This window comes from Heliangelus exortis, chromosome 15, assembly GCF_036169615.1.
Source record: "Heliangelus exortis chromosome 15, bHelExo1.hap1, whole genome shotgun sequence".
Classification (NCBI taxonomy): domain Eukaryota; kingdom Metazoa; phylum Chordata; class Aves; order Apodiformes; family Trochilidae; genus Heliangelus; species Heliangelus exortis.
Window position 1 is genome coordinate 7,756,192 of NC_092436.1, and position 18,764 is coordinate 7,774,955.

The 18,764-nt window shown below is 45.2% G+C and overlaps 1 protein-coding gene across 9 annotated transcripts in view; it reads right to left on the reverse strand.

Annotated features, from left to right (window-relative positions):
* EBF1 (EBF transcription factor 1) overlaps positions 1–17,886 on the reverse strand; it is a 271,478-nt gene extending 253,592 nt beyond the window's left edge. For 3 of the 9 annotated variants that reach the window (XM_071758427.1, XM_071758425.1, XM_071758424.1), the window contains exons 1-5: positions 16,939–17,885; positions 15,377–15,533; positions 15,025–15,088; positions 14,743–14,798; positions 5,265–5,338 (exon numbers count right to left, since the gene is read on the reverse strand). In XM_071758427.1, the coding sequence (XP_071614528.1) occupies positions 5,265–5,338; positions 14,743–14,798; positions 15,025–15,088; positions 15,377–15,533; positions 16,939–17,072 (485 nt within the window). In that variant the 5' untranslated portion in view covers positions 17,073–17,885. Of the gene's footprint in view, positions 1–5,264; positions 5,339–14,742; positions 14,799–15,024; positions 15,089–15,376; positions 15,534–15,824; positions 15,940–16,938 lie in introns of those variants that run through there. The other 6 variants (XM_071758431.1, XM_071758429.1, XM_071758428.1 and 3 more) reach the window with 4 other exon arrangements.
* Between the last annotated feature and the right edge of the window lie 878 nt (positions 17,887–18,764).

Below are 18,764 nucleotides of genomic sequence, written 5' to 3' on the forward strand. Positions count from 1 at the left end.
GCCATGTACCACAGGCTGAGAGGCTGGCACCTTCCCAGGGCACTAATCCAGCGGGAGAGGTGACCACAGGTGTAAGGACATGGGGACACCCCAGTCTCATGTCCTGCCACCAGTGGGATGGAATCAGGCACTGGTCAACTCTGACAACCCGGCTTCAAGACCCTGTGGCCCCTCATTTGGACAGGACTTCCCAAAAGTGCACTCCAACAGTAGTAGAGACCTCATTCCTGGCACTGCAGTTTGAGGGTGATGTGGCAGAGGTGCACGTCTGGCACATCTTGCAGTCTGTGGCTCTGACATGAAAAGAGGCCCAAAATGTTCTTTCATGTTCTAGATAATTAATTTTTAAACCTTAGCTTGCCTTTTACATTTCCTCCCCTCCCCCAGCAGCAGAATCAGAGGCCTCATCTATCCCAGTTTTTCGATGCAGAGAATTAAAACATCACGCAAACCCTGAGTTTGAAACCTGGTTGTGTGGCATGAGAAATGCTTTTAATTCAACTTGCCTAGAAAGCCTTGGCTTTTAGAGCACTTGGAAAAATGTTCCTAAATATTCAGCACCCTTTCTCCAATTCCATGAAGAATTTTAAAATTCCCAGGAGCTATTCCAAGCTATCCAGAAGCCCTCCAGCTCCCAGAAAGTCTCTATGAAAGTGCAGGGAGAGGTGCCAACCACCAGCCTCTCACAGCCAGGAAGACAAGGGCTTGTCCTTGCTGTCCCTCCATGACACCCATTCCCGAATGAAGCAAGGAACCATGGCTCAGGCACAGCATGCTGGCCCACAGAGAAATCCTCTAAAAACTGCTTTACTTGAGAGAGTGTTTGTTTTTTAAACAAGTAGTCCTTGATACGAATGAAGTCTCTTGTCATCACAACCCCCTTCAGCTCCTGCACCCCAGGTTCCCCTCCCTCCTATTGCCATCCTCACCATACCCAGGGCTTGTGCCCAAGCTCCATCCCCACTCTACCCCTTCCCTCGCCTCCCTGTCTTCTGGCCACCACCACTCCCAGAATTTTCTTACTGCCTTTGTCCTTATCCCAGCCCTCTGGGCACCTGCTGTCTTCCCTCTGCCTTGCTCCATACCTTCCTCCTCTCCTTCCCTCTCTTGCCATGAAGCATCTCTACCCTGCTCTGCCCAGCTCCTCTGTGGCTACACCGAGGGTGACCTCCTCACCCCAGTGTCCGGCACCCCCAAACCCCTCTGTGTCCCCACCCCGGTGTGGCAGTCGGGAGGCTCGCTCGTGGAGGAGCCCTGCTTTGTGTGTCTGTGTGCTGGGGCTTTCTGTGAGGACAATGAACAATGAGAAATTACGGGGCAATGGCACACGGCCAGCACAAATGCAACTTTCCGATCATTTGGCTGCCAGGCTCTAACAAGTCGTTAGTGGGTCCATGTGGGAGATTTTGCAGAAGCTCCCAGTGAGGTGGGATTCATCCCACAGACTATGAAGCCAGGACAAGCCCTGCCCCAAACAGGCTCCTCCACAAGCATGGAGGTACGGAAGCTTCTTGCCAAAACAGCTGTAAGATTTTATTTTACACTGACAAAAACACATATTTTACTCAAACCTCATTCTCAGAAATCACTGAACCATTTTAGCTGAAACTTTCCAAAGAAAGTCAGCCTGAGGCTGACACCCTGCAAAGGACGTTTCAGCCAGAACACTTCAAGTTTGGCAAAGCTGTAAGCCACTGAAGATTTCATAATGGAAATTGTTGAGGCAATATTAACCATAGATGTCCCTCCCCATGTTGCCTACAATACTAATAAATTCCACTGAGGCTATGAATTCTCCCCAGCTATTAATATTTTCACCAACACTGTAGATTTTTATATTTGACAAAACACAATGAAATCCTTTGAAATAAACAGCCACCTGAAGCAAACCTCAGCCTCACTTTCCTACCACAACCAGGACTCTCCTATACATTTGAATTCTTTGTCTTATCTGTGCCATAGTTGCAGTACACTATAAATACTCAGCTTTGTCACATAAATGCAAAGTTTTATTGTGCAGTTAGCCTTGATATAAAGCACTGCTGAAAGTAGTTTAGAAATTAAATATCTAAAACAAGCTATTTTAAAATACAGAGCCCTCACTATTTCATGTCTGAAATGAAGAAATTTCATCTTAGGGAGAGCAAGCTGTCTTTCACACCATATGGCTAATGGTAGTGCATAGCAATTAGCTGGGCTGATTAATGGGGAACAGACTCTAATTTTATGCTTATAATTGAGGCTGCATTTGCACCCCTGGTGCAAATTCAGCACATCCCAACTTCCACTTAGAACATGCAAGAAATCAAGAAAAACAAAATAGTGTGGAGAGAGATTTTTTTTTTCTTCTAGACCCCTAAAGAGCATCAGATTTGCAATTTTGAAGAGTGTTAGCAGCACAATAGATGACAGAGCATGCAATAGGGTCAAGGGGCCTGATAAACAAACAGCAACCTCTTACACATGTATAGGCAGAAAGGGAAATGGGCAATATATAATATGAGCTGTAAGAAATTTGAGTATGTCTCTCCCACCCGATCACACCATATTTGCCTACTATGGTCAGATATTAAATTTTTTGCTACCCCTCACCTTGTGGTTATGAAACACAAAGCAGGGACTGGCAGCAAACAAATAGAAGAAGAATAGAGCTCCTGAAACAGTACATTTTAAGAATGAAGTATAAAGTGCTTTAATAAAGGAAAAGACTGCACATCTTTCCACATTCCCAGAACAGAGATAATTTTGTCTCAGTCAAAATATATTGAATGGCCATAAATCTTTGATGCAGGTATTTGGTCTTCTGGTTAAAACTCAGCCCTCTATATAAATTTTCAACGTAGTTCTTACTCTTTATGTTTCAAAAGTACTTGTAAGAAAATTATTGCATTAAATGTGATTTTTTAATTAAAATTAATTCCATAAAGGTGATTTTTACTCTTGCACAAATGATTCAGTGAGTGGTAGACAGATGTAATTCCTACCCCAAAATGTTGTTTAGGGATCAGAAGGGGACATCACCCAAGACTAACAGCAGATTCAGACCCTGACACTGCAGCATTTGAGCATAGGCTTGATTTTACTCACATGAACAGTGCCACTGGTTTAGTGGTCTGTTACAGGAGAAAAGCAACACACACACTTCAGCCTTATCAGGTCAGGGGCCTCCTTCAATATTTCCATGAATTGTTCCTAAGTAGGTATCCAGTGTGAAAGTGGTGCTAATTGGGCCGATGGATTTTAGGGTCATTATGGGTTGTCGACGTGACTGGCTTTCCATTTGGAAAGACAGAAGGGGCCAGGAGGCCCCAGCACAACAATCCTGCAACTCCCAATGGCTCAGGAAACTCAACCACCTCTTGGAGGGAGATACCTCTGAGGTCTGAGTGTCCTCAGGCTGTGGTGTGTTATCTTTGATTACCTGGAAAAAGCCAAACCTACTGAATCATAGAATCATAGAATTGGCTGGGTTGGAAGGGACCTCAGAGCTCATCAAGTCCAACCCTTGATCCACTCCCGCTGCAGTTCCCAGCCCATGGCACTGAGTGCCACATCCAGGCTCTTTTTAAATATCTCCAGGGACAGAGAATCCACCACTTCCCTGGGCCTCCCATTCCAATGTCTGATCACCCTCTCAGTAAAGAAATTCTTTCTAATGTCCAACCTAAACCTCCCCTGGCACAACTTGAGACCATGCCCTCTTGTCTTGTTGAGGGTTGCCTGGGAAAAGAGACCAACCCCCCCCTGGCTCCAACCTCCTTTCAGGGAGTTGTAGAGAGTGATGAGGTCTCCCCTGAGCCTCCTCTTCTCCAGCCTCAACACCCCCAGCTCCCTCAGCCTCTCCTCATAGGATCTGTGCTCGAGTCCCTTCACCAGTTTAGTTGCCCAGCTTTGGACCTGCTCCAGGACCTCGATATCCTTCTTAAACTGAGGGGCCCACCCTAGAAAAATATTACATTAAAACTAAAATCCCCCAAATTCTGAAAGGAAGAACTGCAGGAGGGAGGAAGCTATGTGGGGTTTTGCCTGGCAAAGCAAGGAGAGCGACTGTTTCTCTGCACCACAGGGCACTGTCCTGGAACAGGGTTTTATCAGAAAAGAGCTGCTGTGGAGGCCAAGACATTCAGATCCCCAAGAATGGAAAAAAAACCACACACACACACACACACACAAAAGAAATAAATAAAAAAAATCTTTAAAAATCAATCAACAGAGAAGTTTCCATCTCAATATTTTGTCTGAGGCTCCACCCCACCAGGAAAACCTCATGCAAGTTTATTCTCTTAGAAGTGGGTACTAGTTTTTACCCTCAAGTTACTCCTTTTTAGTAAATGTGTTTTGCAAAAGTTACAATGCATGCAATGGCATTTTTACAGTCTTAAGACAACTGATTGTAACAATAAGCTTATGCAAGAACACTTCTTCTTCCACCAGGGAATTATTTTCTGCCATCAAATAACATGTAACAAATTATTTTTCAGACATGCAAAAAACACCCATTAACTTCAATGGGACTACAAGGTCAAGCTCTCCTAGGTGTTGAACAGGTCTGCCAGAAGATGCTGCCTTCTCTGTAGTAAAAAGGATGTAGAAGAGGTTTCACTTCTTTAAATCAGCCAGAAAAGAGAAGGAAGCTGCTGTAGAAATGCCACAGTCAGGAGACAATCTATTTGACTGTCCTGAATTTAAGTGAACAACCCCAGGCAGGCAAGTTTAAAGGAACAAAGAACAAGACAGAGCAAAATCTGCTTGGGAAGGTCTAAAGAAAGTCAACAAGAAGAAATCTTTTGCATGGATGAGCATCACCTGCTGCTCTCCAGCTGAGGAGGGAGCAGCAACCAGGGCAAAACTGGCCTCCAGACCTCCAGTCTTAATGCACATCCAGAAAACAAAACAAAACAAAACAAAAATTACTATTTTGTCATCTTATGGAGAAGTTTTTTGGGGGAACCAGGGACAGATCCATTTATTGCTACAAGACTATAATTGACTGTTAATTTTGGGAAGGAGACGTTTTCTGAACTACGTTGTCCAAATGAAAACCAGTAACATTCCATTAAGAAGAACTCTTTATAAATAACTGAAAACTCGTGTTACAACTGAGACCTTGTTGCTAATTATGCACACCGACCTGTGTTATTTTGGGATTGCTTAATGCAAGAAAGATAAATTTTAGTCTGAAAATAGCTGCAGGTTCAACCTAGATTTTGAGAGAGAGATTTATCTTCTCATCACTAATTAACTGGAAGAGGAGTATTTCTTACCTGCACATTATTTCATGTGTGAGCAGAACTCGGCACATTTCTGGGTTCTTGTCTTGCCCTTCATATACTATTGCCTAGAAATAAAAAAACATTTTTAGTTGTGCATTGAGTTGAGTTAGAGAAAATTAAAATGCATCATGGTAACTGAAGGCACAGCTGCATTTGCAACCCAAGATGAAGGCTGAAGAGACCAGGTCTCCATTGAACCTTCTCCAAGATATGCAGTTGGAAACCAACACGAGTACAGCTGAATTCCCTCCTCTCTGTTGCACATCTCTCAAGGGCTGTGTAGGATGGTTTTTTTAGTAGTCAAGACAACCACAATTTTCTTTTCAATTCAGAATAAAATATAAATCTAATAGCATTTAAAAAAAAAAAAAAAAAAAAAAAAAAAAAAGAGAGAGAGAGAGAGAAAGAGAGACAGCAAAGAGAGCACTCATTTATATTTAATTACAAAGCTGCACAGCCCGGGCCTTTTCATGGTAGCTCCTGAGAAAGTGTCTGGACTTGATTCTCCTCTTGAACCTCATGATCCACTGTTTTCCAGAGATCAGCTCTGGAGTTATAGGGATATAAATAAGTCAGAGGCAAGTTCTACCAGAACAGAGGATTACAAAACAACAGAGTATCCACCATCTGGACACATTTGACTCTGACATAGCACAAGGAGAATCCTTTAAGTTAAAACTGTGGAAAGTCCGTGAATTCACATTTCAAGAAGAGTCTGGGTTTGCAATACTCCCACCAGCAGAACCAGCAGCAGCAGTGAGGGGTCGGCATTACACATCTGGGGTATGGTTCATAGCCCAAGCAGCACAGCACTTCCATAGGTTCAGGACAGAGCTGTGTTTTATAATACCCCTGGTTCTGGGCACCAGAAACCCAGCAGCAAAACAAGAGTGAGAAGAAGTTGCCTTTGCAACAGCATCTTCTGATAACATGGAGGTTCCTTAAACTTTCAGGGTGCTGCTCCAGAGCTGGGATCAATGGTTGGAGCCCCAGCCTTGCTGGGACAGCTACCCCTGCATCAGAGCATCAGCTCTACCCCTGACCTCAACGTGACCTTTTCATCCTTTAAAATACAGACTTAAAAAAACTGAGGAACAAATTCTGCATATAAATAATATATGGTAGGTGTATCCATAAAGTTAATGATAAAATAGATATCGACAGCAAAACCCAAAAATATTCTATGTGAATGAAACGCATTTCATGGAACTTTGAAAGAGAAGCGTGAAAAATATTGAGAAAAAATAAGTTATCTTAATATTTGATGAAGTAAGATCACATGAATTGCTTTCGTAGGATAAAAAGTATTGTACCTGCAAAGAGGGCAAAGATCTCAGGAAACACAAATCTGAAGAAGCATAAGCTGACTTTAACACCATTTCAATATTGATATGCAATACTAATACTATACATTGTAAAATTATTCCATAGATAATATCAGGAATGGGGTTGTGCTATCTTTGCTAGCTTTAATTTATTCATTTTGGGTTTTCTATATGTATTATCCTGAAACTTGAGAACCCATAGGGTTTTATTGCTGCCAAGATAAAATAGAGACCACTAGTGCATTACAGGTAGGGGGTACAGAGTTTGCCCTGACTTCTGCCCCCCCATTGCCATCTGCAAGGCACAAGACCTGCAAACCTTGCACTCCTACAAAGGGGACACAAAAGTTGTCACAGGATGCATGCAAAGTCCCCACAGCATAGACACCATTGCTTAACAACTACCTTGAAGGAGATGGCAGTGAGACAGACACTGGCTGCTTCTCTCTGGTGACCAGTGATAGGACAGGAGGAAATGGGGTAAAGCTCTTCCACGGTAGGTTCAGGTTAGATAGTAGAAAAAAATTCCTCAGAGAAAGAGGTGAGACATTGGAACAGGCTGTCCAGGGAGGTGGTGCGGGCACCATCCCTGGAGGTAGATGAAGAGCTGCAATGGATGGTATAGTGGCTACGGGTTGTAGGGTAGATGGTTGGACTCAGTGATCTTAGAAGTCCTTTCCAACCTTTACCCATTCTATGAAACCCCCTAGGACCCAGCTGGGAACCCACATCCCTGCTTAGTTGCTGGCCCAAACCTTGAGGTGCTTCCACATCAGTGCTCAAGAGAGCTACAGATGGTTTGCAAGAAGCCTTGAAAAATGGCACTATAGTCATCCATGTGCTACAGCAGCAGGTAGAACAAACCCAGAATATCCTTGTTTCCATGCATTAAGGGGGAAGATGGGGAGAAGCTTCTTCCAGCCAAAACCAGGGAAAGAAAGTAACCAGGTGACATTGGAAGGGGTTGGTTAGCGGGGAAATTCCAAAGACTCCAGAAAAGCCCAGATAGGGACCATTCTGGCAGTGGAACAAGCCAGGCAAGGGTGACACTCATGGCACTTTTAATTAAAAAGTTAATTAATTAATTAATTATTAAAGAATAATCTGCCTCTGAGAGTGCAGAGCATGGGGGTAAAGAGCAGTGGAAGCAAACAGCTCCAGTCCCCATTCACCTCTAGATGACCACGGAGTGATATGGCGGGAATAGTGCCCGAGGGAGGACTGATGGACTTGGTTCATCCTTCTTAGACTTCCAGATCTTAAAATAAATTTACGCAGAGCATGGGTTATCTTGTTGCCAGTGAAACCAAGGAAGCACTAGAAATGACAAACCAGTACACAAAATTTGCTTTCTTTTTTTCCCCGCTCCCCCTCTCTTCCTCTTCTCTTCCTGATGCTGTGCTTACTTAACCTCCAGGTACCCGCTTAAATAACTCAACTAAATAGCAATAATGAACGGGCAGAGTCAACACTGCGGTACATAATCACCTTGTCTGTTATGCTTAGCATCAGTGATCCCTTCTTTGCGTGCATGACATTCTTCTACCTTCCTCTGCATTGAGGATTTGCTTTTCACTTTATTTGCATTTAATTACCGATGCTGTACCGATGCATGTTTTGTTTTCTCCACATTAAGTCGAGATACTCTGGCGTACCCTATTCCTGCAGGAATTTCAAGGAAATTCTAGCAAGAGGAACTGCTGAGTTCATTTCTGAGCAACTCATCCCCAAGTCCCATTCTTATGTCCCAATTTCCTTGTGTGAACGGGTGTGCCAACTGTTTACTTCCATGAATGGCTGCCCAAGAGCATTACAAATACTCTATCCTCTTGCAAACTGAACTGCTCTAGAGCATTAATTCTACAATTAGTTTGAAAAAGGAAACAGGAACTGCTAAAGTTTCAGATTGTTATAGCTGCCAGAAGTATTTTACAGGAAGGTTTTACAACGTTACTGTTGTGAAAATTGCTAAGATTTGAAAAGCTACTCTTAACAAAAAAAATCTTAATATCTTTTTAATTATTGTATTTTAAAGTTCAGGTTTAAAACTGTGATCGCAGCGGGATTCCTTGTCTCACAACCACCACCGTGATTTTGTTGAATAGGGAGCACATTAATGAGAGATAAAGTGAAAGTTACAGTGTATAAACTTAGACCACAGCAGAGCTAAAAATAAGCCTGCAAATACACATCATGTTTGCACAACAAAACACCACCAAAGAAATGTAACATTATAGACTTTATAGTGGGGTTTTTTTTTCCTTTTTGTTTACTTTGTGTAGTTTTAATTTTATGTTATTTTATCATCATTTCAAAGTATCTTTTCTTCTCCTTAACAGCTTAAATATTTCCCCACAAAATTAATTTTCCATTTTGTAACCCATTACTCACCTAAGTAATCTCTCTACAAGAAGTCCGAGTGAGTAACAACCCCTCATGCACAAACAGATTTCAAAAACAGGTCCCAAAAAATAAGTGTCAAAATATAAGACTTTCTCACTTCCATTTAAATAAAGCTGCATAAAAAGATAAACCAAATGCTATTCTCTGCTTGCCATCAAATAACAATCACTAAATGGAACACATCACACTAATTTCTAAATGACAACTGCGTCCTAAAATTCACCTAAACTTTTCAGCTACAGAGTTAATTAAAAAAATAATAAAACAAAATAAAAGAGAGGATGAGTAATATAAAAATCAAGAGAACAGTTATGATTTAATTCACTTTTTCTCCAGGAGAGGTGGCTGGATAAAGCAGTAAAAAAGAGTTGATGAATAAGTTGGAAAAATAGAGAGACAGATTTTGCCTTCAATTATTCCCGAATAGATCCAGATTTTTGCTGGTCTGACTGAGGACAGAATTGTTTCATGGTGTCGGTTTGCCTGTCAAGAAATCCTGCTTTCTGAACTGGATGAAAAACAATCTTGAAGGAATGAGATCACGGTCACTATATTATTCAGTTATGTCATGGCCTTGATTTTAAAAAATTAAGAGAAGGAGAGAAATAACCAACATGCATCTAAATCCACTCGCTTTCAAATTCCTCATCTGTTTCACAAAACAAACTATATCCTTTACTGAAATAAAGGAATAAGAAAAACTCATTAAAATTAGGGTCTTTTCAAAACCAGAAGTAAAATTATTTGGAATGACGTATTCAGCCATAGACACAGAGAGAAAATAAAATCCTGGCCCCACTGAATTCAATAGGAGCTTTGCAATTGACTTCAGATGGGCCAGAATTTCACTAAGAGAGGATTAGGCTTGTATCCGCTATATATCTACACAGAAAATACTGTGAATTACATTTATTTGGCTTTGAATGCTTAACCCTTAATTACCCGAGTTTTTAGCCCTTCCTCAGGCAAAATTTCAATTTATCCCAGGGAGGTTTATCCTGGACAAGCAGCACAGCACTGGGTCCCAGGGTGAAGACGCTTAGTTCTTGCCATGTCTCTCAATGCACAATTCAGTAGCATCTAATTATTTTATCCAGTCTCCCTCTGCCTTTGATACACAGCCTGCTTATCGACATATTCATACAAATTAAATAAATTTATCTCTCCTAATATGTTAATTTTTAATGGTTTTCAAACATTCACATGGAAACAGCTCTAGCGTAAATATCCCAGAACAAATGGCTGTATATTATACAGGAGGGAGCAGTTGTGCTGCCAGACTGGGAATGCACCAGGCCATCTGGCTCAGGCAGTCTCTCCAAAATCCTCAGCTTTGTTTTCACCCTCAGACTCCAAACAACACATTTTCCACTGTGATGAGTTTACATTTTCCCAAACACAGGTCCTGATCATGCATGCAAATTCCAAACTTCTCCATTCCTCTCTGTACAAGAAAATTAAAATCACCTGCGCTTCTGACATCTCACCAAAGGCACAAGAAAGCTGCTAAAATCTGGAGCATGTAAACTTTCCCTGTCACAGGGGTTAGGTTTTGTTTTATGTTTGTGTGAAATTTCTCGGAGTCTGCTGAGGCTCCTCTGAACTTATTGATAACATTTTTTTTCCCATGCGTGTAGCTGCCAAAGAAGAATCATGCTATGCACAGAATAGAGGGCTGATCAAATATCTGCAGACATCAGAGAATGATAGAGAAGTCAACAAAAAAGCCATTTGCATCCAGAGTTAAGTACTGAAAAAAAGAAAAATATAAACAGAGTCTAAGTCTGAAGAAGGGATTTTTGACTCATGAGGACTCTCAGCAACAGACAATAGCTATCATGCAAAACTTATGATTTTTAAGGTGCCTGAGCCATATTAGCATCCGTTATATCTTATGGAATAGAACAGCTGAAGGAAAAATGGGTGGGGAACAAGTATTTCAGATTTATTTCCTCCATCTTTCCTAATAGTGAAATATCTCAACGTTATGAAAATACAGCTGAAGAAATACAAGGCATCTCTTCTCTCATATTAAAATGCTTAGACTTGCCTAAAAGCTCTGGTTTTATTAGAGAAGACATATTTCATATTTTGCAAGCGATTTCAAAATGCGTCATTGTTAGAGCCAGACCTACTGTGGTAGGAGCTGCTGCTTTACGGAAAGCAACAGCTATAAAGTTTGGGATCCTACAGGGTTTTGAATGCATTAGGAATGTGATCCTGACATAAAATGAGGTGCCAAGATAACATAAAAGAAAACATAATTAATCCAGTATTGATGCTGAATGTTGTTACACTGACTGAAAAGAGCTTCCCTGAAACGTTAACGATTTGTGCGTAGTATTTACATTTTTTTTAACAACGGATGTACATTTTAGAAATGCAGCAAGACCCCTCAAAGGCACATAATTCCCGCTTTACCTAGCACTTCCCTAGGGCCACTACCAAAGGCCAAACACATTATTTCAAATATACCAAAAAATAGTGCACTTTGAGATCAGTCCTGCCTGCGTTTCCCATTCAGAAGTCCCACAGCCCAGGCTGCCAAGCAGCGCCCTTGAAACGAACGCTCGTGTTTTGGGGCTGTGCACGCACATTCAGATCTGCCCTGGGACGTACAGTGACAAAATCCTTGGTTCCTTCAGTAAAGCCATTCTCCAGCCCCGCTTCCCATTCAGCTGATAGAGACCATATACATGTGGACCAGAACACAGAGATCCCCAGATTCCACCTACAACAAGACTCCTGCCACTGCTTCTAGTTTAGAGCAGCCACACAAGCAAATCCCTAACTTTCTCAGATCAAGAACTCTGTAGGAGCAGGGGTATCCATTGTTTCTGACACACACAGCATCCAGCACAGCAAAGCCCTGACTGCCTACCTGCTGATAAAATGCATGCTGCTAATAGGACATCTATGTTAAATCCACGAGTAGCAACCCTATATACAGAAATCTAGGTCTGATTTGCAGAACAGATCTGACTTTATTTCCTTAACATAATAACCTGCAGCTATGCTAAAACCATACAACTGATAGCTGTGAAACAGAGAGAATATATTTAAATCTGATTTGTCCGTATTTAAAATAAATAAATAAATAAACTTAGGGAAAGAGCACAGATACTTTCCTGTATGATTTGGGCAACCTAACTCACTCAAGCTTTGCTTCTGTGGGATTTTTAATTTGCCACCAGAAACCTCAGAGTAGCTGTAATTTCAGTCTGGGAATTCACAATTATTGAGTGTGTGAATGTGCATGTGTGAGTATTGAAAACACCCTTGCCAGCTGAAACATGTACCTTTCTGCAACAGTTTCATTTAAAAATAATCATTTCATTATCCAGTTTGTCTGAGCATCATGCATTAAAATACTACACCTTCAAGTAGACTGACTATATTTAACTTTCATTAAAAATTAAAGAATTTTCAGACAGTCTTTGAAATATTTAATTACAATTTGATAATTTGAAAGTTACTTTATAATATTCTATATAATTCACTGTCATAAACATAAATGATATATTCAGCATCTGGGTTAGCTTTTGTCATGTGTTGTACTTCACTTCCTAATTATTGTTCAGTAACCAAAGCAATCGCAACTCTAAAATAACTTCACTTAAAAAAAAAAAATGGAGAAAATTTAGACCCCAGCCCCCCTGAAAAATTCAGAGGAGCACATGCCACAGTTTTGATATGACAGTGCCCTATTTTTCATAAGCAATTATAGAATTATAGTCATGCCTAAAGAAATTATATTCATGAAAATAATATGCAAACGTGTTTGTATCTAAACCAGCCTTTCTTTCCCTGTTTTCTTATATAAGTTGAGAGAGCTTTTATTTTAAATCTTCAATTCTCAGCCCTGCTACACTTTCCCCAAAATCTGTAATTTGCACTAACCTCGGTTTTCTAAGACTTCCTGAAATCAGATTTTTTCTTCTCCTCCCTCATTGTAAATGTACTTTAAAGCTACATGGTAGGTTTGACAAATAAACTGTATTTCAGGGTGGTTTTTTTCCTCTTTCTCTCCAAAGACCCTCTGATGGCTTGATAATAATGAGAGACCAAGAGGTCAAACAGTGCCTTAGGATGAACTCTTCATATGCAAGATGCCTTTGTTAAGAAAATTATTTTGAATCCGCTACTCTACAAGAGTTCAGGGCTCTGTTTTCAACAGGATTATGAACAGAGGCTTTTGCATTTCTGTAATGATAGGAAAGCTTATTAAAGACAATATTTATTGATAGTCTCTCTCATTCTACAGCGAAATAGATAATCTCCGAAAGGATTAAAAAGAGTTCATATATCAGGAAGATTTTGTTACTTTTAACACAAACTAACTAATTTGTGACTGATAAACAAGGGATGACAGCAAATGTTTTCAAAGATTTGTAATGTAGAAGGGTATATCGCTGCTACAAGGAATGGTCTCTGTTTGCAGGGGTACAGTTTAACAGAGTTCAGACACACAGCGGATTCCCTAGTAAAATTCATCCAAGTTCCTTTTTTTTTTTTTTTTTTTTCTGTTGAAAGACAGTCTTCAATAGCAGGAAAAGATGGTTTGGGACCATCAAAGAGAGTTTTTTAAAACAAACTTAGCCCTTAGAGTTTAATGTTTTGCTGTAGAAAAGAAACCCAAATATAAGCCAAGAGTTTTTCCCTACTGACAATAGAGGGACTGACTTTTCCTATCAATACAAAAAGAGCTTAATGTTTATCCTAAATAAAGTTTAAGAATTAATTTTAACAAGTAAAACAGATTAGGAGGGGGAAAAAACAGATCTTGAGGATAAAAAGGCTTAGAAACAACTATTTAAAAGAAACGTATTATAAGAGAAAAATATTCTCACAGAAGCAGAAGAATAACTAGAGTAACTTTTTTTTTTTTTTTTTTTTTTTTTTAAAGATAATCCGTTTGTTCAGATAGTCCCCTTGTAAAAACACTGTTTTGATACAGAAAACTGGTTGGGGCGTTTTTTTGTTTTGGTGGTGGTGGTTTTGGTTTGTTGGTTTTTTGTTGTTTGTTTTTTTTTTCACAGATAGGCACGCATGTTACTACTCTGGTCGGGAAGTTAAAGAGCAAGCTAAAAATTCAGGTTAATCCATTGTCAAGGTCTGCTGCTCTGCAGCCCTCCCCGAAGCCCAGCACCGAGCTCGCCGCTCCCCGCGCCCCGTTTCGGGGGCTTTTGCGACATGCAAGCGTGCCACGATCCGGTCTCTCTTCCTTTCACCCAGGGACCCGGCGGCACCGGGAATAAAGAAAGGACGAACACAGCCATTGCGCCAGGGCAGCGACTTGTGCTGGCGGCGTTGCTGTGGGCAGGGAGAGGCCAGAGGTTAATTCTTATTAATTAAGCGGCAAAACTAGCCCCAGCCCTGACTAGAACGGCCGCCTATGTTTTTCGGAGCTCCAAAATCCGGCAGTGGGCAGGGTCCCGCGGGGACCCTCCGCACCACCTCGCAGTCCCGACGCCTGGGTCGGTCCCCGAGGCTTGTCCCTGTAGACTCCGCAGTTACGCGAAGGCCGGGGGAGAGCTGAGCGGGCGCGGAACGGGGAAGGCGGCAGTGCCCTGCGGGAAGTGGCAGCCCCTTCCCCGCCGGGACATAGTCGCTCGGCTCCACGACGAGGGCGGGTTTCGCCTCCGCGGGCCGCCCCGCCGCGCTCCGAGGGCCGCCCCGACGGCTGCCACCCCCCTAAAACAGACCCTCCTCCTCCTCCACCGGCGTCTCGCAGCACCTACCTGCTTGGTCATAGAGTCGATGAGCCGGACGTAGAAATCCTGCTCCGTCCTGATCCCTGAAACAAGGCAGAGGTGTGAGGAGCGGGGCCGGCTGGCAGCAGCCGGGACTCGCCCAAGGGCTCATGCCCGCCGGGGCTCCTGCCCGGAGCCGCCCGTGTCCCAGCAGAGCTGCCCCAGCGAAGGGATGCGCAGAGCGGAGGGGAGCCGGGGCAGCTGGTGGGTTTCCAGCCGAGGAGGCAGCAGGGGGTGGTGGGGCTGACACCGGGGGCTCCCAGCCCTTACCATTGCTGTAGAGCAGCTGGAGACGATAGTGGATCCCATTGTTGGTCTTTTCGCTGTTAGCTTCCTGAAGTTAGAGGACACGGGAGGCCAGAAGAAAAAGAAAAAAAATATATATATGAAGCTTCTCTATCACTCACACACCGGGTGTCCCCATGGTTGAATGAAGCAATTCTCAGCCCCCGCCCCTGCCCCGGGCATAGCGAAGGATCTCGCTGTCCGCCAGCCCGGGAAGAGCGAGGCGCCCGGGAGGCAGCAGTGACTCCCGGGACAAGCCGGTGAAACGGCCACGGGGGAGCAGATCTGGGAGGGCTCGGAGAGGCAGCCGAGACCCGTGGGCCACCGGGCTACTCACCTTCTCCTTCTCCACGAAGCCTACGAAGGCGGTGCGCTCGATCTCCACGGGCTGCCCCTGCCGGTCGTAAAGAGCCAGAACGAAGTGGAAAAAGTTGGACTTCCTCAGGTTGGAAGGAGGCTGCTTCTCGAAGTGAGCCCGGGCCAGACCCACTCCACTGGGACCAGAAAAAGTCGGGTTAGCAGCACCTCCGACGACAAGGCCTCCCGCCCCCCTTCCTCCACCACCATCCCCATCTGGCTCTCGGGCCCCTTCCCCCGCCGGGGGCCGGTTGGACTCCCTCGGGGCTGAGCATCCTCCCCCGAGTTTTCCCGAAGCTCTTCCCTTCAGGCCAAGTGAAAGGCGGGCTCAAGTGCGACCACGTTGAAACTCCGAGGAGCCGGGAAATCGGCACAGACCCTACCACACTGTGCCAAGCAGCCCCCCGCCCCTGGTACCCAGCACCCACCAACCCTCCCCGGGGGCCGTGCCCGGCCGCAGCCGGCCCTGCATGGCGGCGGAGCCGCGCTCAGCCCCTCCGGCGCGTTGCCCTGCGGAGCGGCATTGGTTCTGCCACTTCTCAAACTCGGGTCCAAGCTGTCACCTAAGCGCCCATGTGCCTTATCTTTCAGTTTCAGTCCTGCAAGCCTTTCCTCCCTTTGCCGGAGTGGTGGGTAAACACCGCGACGGCAGCCCAGGAGACAATTTGAAATATTTCAGGGTTGTCCCAGCAGAAACTTTCCCTTCCTTAGAGGGCTCCAAAGGGAGGGGTGCGGAGCGAGGAGAGAGACACTGGGAGATGTGAACCTTAAACTTCTTGGATGATGCCGGTTGAAGGGCTCAGGATGCAAATCCAGCATGAAGGTTTGTTTTACCTTTTCTGTTTGTTTGTTTTTGTTTTGGTTTGGTTTTTGTTGGGTTTTTTTTTTTTCGGGAAAGAGGATGGGAAGAAAGAGAAGTAAGAGGGAAAGCGAGACTGGGAACAGCTTTACCAAATCCAAAATGGATTATTTTTTTTTTTAATCTAAGATAAGTGGCAGCGGTTTTACAAAGGGGCTTCGAATTAAATTTCTCCTCCAGAAAGCTTTGTAAAACTCCCTGCTTATCGGAAAAGAAGGGAATTTTGCAAAAGGTTCTCTAGCTGATTCTGACAAGGATAAGTAAGCGAGGTAGATAAATATATTTTGGATGTACATCCGTGCACGACTCGCTGCTTATCGGAGGAGGAAAGTGTCATGTGGAGAATCTACGACTAAATCAGCAGCAAACAGAGTTTTGAAAACTCTTTCCTCCGTGCGCACACAAGGAGCTAGAGAAATTAAAACTCACCTATTCCTGCCTAGCGAAACTCGCGTATTCCTTTATTATTGTTGTTATTATTTAATTAAAAAATCATTCCCAAGGGACAAGAGGAATAAATATTTAACCGGTAAGATCTATGCGAAACTCACTGCTGTTAAGCAGAGCTCCAGAGCCGGCTTTTTGTTGGTGCGGGGGGGAAAGGCGCTGCCCGCGGATATCAGCGCTGCAGGCGACGTGCGCCCCGGGGCGCGGAGCGGGGCGCGGGCGCGGAGCCTGCCTACCTCTGAGCGGCTGTGCTGGCGTCCAGGACGCCGGCTCCCTGCATCCACGTCCGCACCGCGTTCATCCCCGCGCCGAGGGGCTCTTCCTTCATGCTGCTCCCACTCCGCTGGATGCTTTCCTGAATCCCAAACATGAATCAGAAACAACAGCGCAAATCTTCCTTCTTTACTCAAAAAAAAAAAAAAAAAAAAAAAAAAAAAAGTAAAAAAAAAAAAAGTGATAAAATCGCCAGGCGGACCGTTATAAGTGTTTTTCTTCCTTTCTCGCTTTTTTTCCTGTCAGCAGCTGATCTCTGGAATCAAAGCAAGTCAGAGAAAGCAAACACAAGCACGCACATTTAAAAAAAAAAAAATCCAGAGGCAATCAGAGCCCAGTTTTGTTGCTGCTGTTTGCTGCGTGTGCAGTTTGTTTGGGTTCTTGGAGGGGCTGGCGGGGTGCTGGGGGTGGTTGCAACGTTCGCAAATCGGAGGAGTACTTGAAGTCCCTTTTGTATGAAGACACCCCTCGGATGGCAGCAGAAAGAAAAAAAAAATCTCAGATGGCAGCTTAAGAAACAATAGGACGAACAAGAGCTGCAGCAAGCTCTGCTACATCAAGTGTCATTTTCCAGTGACAAGAGAGGCAAGTTCCCCCCCCCCGTTTTCCCCTCTCTCTTTTCTTTCTTTCTTTTCTCTCTCTTCTCTCCTCTCCCAGCCGAAGCGCTCTCTCCTCCCTCCTTCAGCCGCGCAGGAAGCGAGTTGTCGGAGCCGGGCGCACGCCGGGAAGGGAGCGAGAGGGGCGCACCCGCGGCGGCGGCGCGGACGGAGGGACGGAGGGAGACCCTGGGGCTGCCGGTGCCCGCGCCCCCTCCCTCTCCCGCAGCGCCGGGGCGGACTCGCCGTCTCTCCCTATGGGAGCCACTTTGACTGTCCCCGCCGCCGAACACGAGCCCCGCAGCCCCGGCGGGCGGGGGGCGGGGCCTCTGCCGCCACGCCCCCTCATTTGCATTGCGTCACCACTCCTCCCTCCCCCGTGGCCCCGTCGCAGCCAATGGCCGCCTGCGAGTCGCCGCCGCGGGGGCGAGGCCACGCCCCTCGTTAGCATAGCCACGCCCAGACGCCCCGTTCGGAACGGGGGAAAGTTGCCCCGGAGCCTCCCCGGGGTAAGGGGACGGGGTGGGGGGAGGGCATCAATACGAACACGACCGCGCCTTTGTTCATCAACGAGGCGGCGGCGCGGCTGGCCGGAGCCTCCCCGCGCCCGATACCCGCGCGGAGATAACCGAGGTGGGGGCACGGACACCCCCGAAGCGGCTTCCCGCACCGGCCCTCGGCACAGCACGCAGGCGGCGGGGAAAAGCGACAGCGCTAGTTGCGAGGATGGCCGAGCCTCCCCTTGCTCCCCCAGGGCCTTTCCAGCAGGTCCCCCCCACCAGCGGCCGGCTGCCCCAAGCCGGGGATGCCCAGCTGGCGAGGGAAGGAGAAGCCCCTCACGCAGTCAGGTTATCCCCGGCGTAAACGTCGCGGGAAACACGCGGGGGGCCGGGCCTGCCGCCGGTCTCGCCAACTTCCCCCTTCTGCAAATCCCCAAATCGCTGCTGAAGCCCCACCGCTCGCCCCTGTTCCTGCTCCGTTCCCGGCCAGCGGTGCGCTGCTTTGAGGCAAAAGTACACAATTTCCGATCATGACAGCTCACGGAGAAAGTCCGATTTTGTCTAGGAAGTCCGATTATTTATTTTTTTTTCCTAGGGAATAAATAAAAACCAGTTCCTGCCCTCGCTGGAGAAGCGCTGCGCTGGGGCAACAGAGCGGATGCAGTGTCCGCCCCTCTCCGAAGACTCCCCGGT